The 986-nt window shown below is 64.0% G+C and overlaps 1 protein-coding gene across 4 annotated transcripts in view; it reads right to left on the bottom strand.

The window, feature by feature from the left end:
- The window catches only part of PDLIM7 (PDZ and LIM domain 7 (enigma)), a 16,098-nt gene extending 15,118 nt beyond the window's left edge, over positions 1-980 (bottom strand). For all 4 annotated transcript variants that reach the window (XM_005865485.2, XM_005865486.2, XM_005865487.2 and 1 more), the window contains exons 1-2: positions 858-980; positions 106-212 (exon numbers count right to left, since the gene is read on the bottom strand). In XM_005865485.2, the coding sequence (XP_005865547.1) occupies positions 106-201 (96 nt within the window). In that variant the 5' untranslated portion in view covers positions 202-212; positions 858-980. The remainder of the gene's footprint in view (positions 1-105; positions 213-857) is intronic.
- Between the last annotated feature and the right edge of the window lie 6 nt (positions 981-986).

The raw sequence follows: 986 nt of genomic DNA, 5'->3' as shown, positions 1-986 counted from the left end.
GGACACCTCCTGGGTTTTGGCCCTGGCTCCAATTCCTTCCATCATCCACAGGAGACCTGAGCACCCAAAGACTCCTGGTATAGCCCTCCCCCAACCTAGGCTCACCCGGGAGATGGAGAGGGGCACATTGAAGTCCTTGCCCCCTTGCAGCCGAAAGCCCCAGGGGGCTGGTCCCTCCAGCACCACCTTGAAGGAGTCCATGGTGCCTGCCCCTGAGAGAAGAGAAAGGTGAGTAGCCCGCATGGTAGGGCAGGTAGGCACAGCTCGGAACACCAGCCTTAGACTGGTGCCAGGCAGGCAGGGACAGACGCTGAGCACACCCAGGTCACCAGTAGGCAAGCACCTAGTCAGGTTTGGCTGTGCTGCTGCAAAGACAGGGGCAAACCCCCTCCTCCCAGGGACTGGGAGGGTAAGGAGAGCCAGCATCCAGGCTGGAAGTTCTGTGCATCCAGAACTAGTGGTACGACCTTCCCCCAAGCCAACTTGGAGTCTCGGACAGCGGGGTGAGTCAGGGGCCGGCGTTCCTCTCCCCCGCCCCCAGGTCCCGGCAGGCAGGCCGCGGCTGGAGCCCGGTCGGGCTATATAAGGCGTGTAAGCTGACACTGTGCAGAGCCAGCGGAGGGAGCACCCGGGGGCTCGGGACTCAAGGGGGAGGGGTGAGAAGGGAGGCGGCTGGAGCGGGTCCTAGTCATTCCGGGACTAGTCGAGGCTCCTGGGAGCCATGATGGGACATCCCTAGTCGCTAAGGGAGGAGGGGGAGGCGGCGAGGGCGCGATCCCGGCGGAGATCGGTGGGGGTCGGGACCCCAAAGCGTGGCCATTAAGGGAATTCATCCCGGAGCGCAGTGGAGGTGGTACCTTCCGTAATGGCCTGCTACCATCCAGATGTGACTCAGTTTCCCTCTGGCCCACCGCCGAGTCCTATGCCGCGACCGAGTGCCAGGCGCAGGAATCAGCGCAGGCGCCGATCCCTAGCCGCACAGCCGG

This window comes from Myotis brandtii, unplaced genomic scaffold (genome assembly GCF_000412655.1).
Source record: "Myotis brandtii unplaced genomic scaffold, ASM41265v1 scaffold208, whole genome shotgun sequence".
In the NCBI taxonomy this organism is placed as follows: domain Eukaryota; kingdom Metazoa; phylum Chordata; class Mammalia; order Chiroptera; family Vespertilionidae; genus Myotis; species Myotis brandtii.
This window is presented reverse-complemented; position numbering and strand designations above follow the sequence as displayed.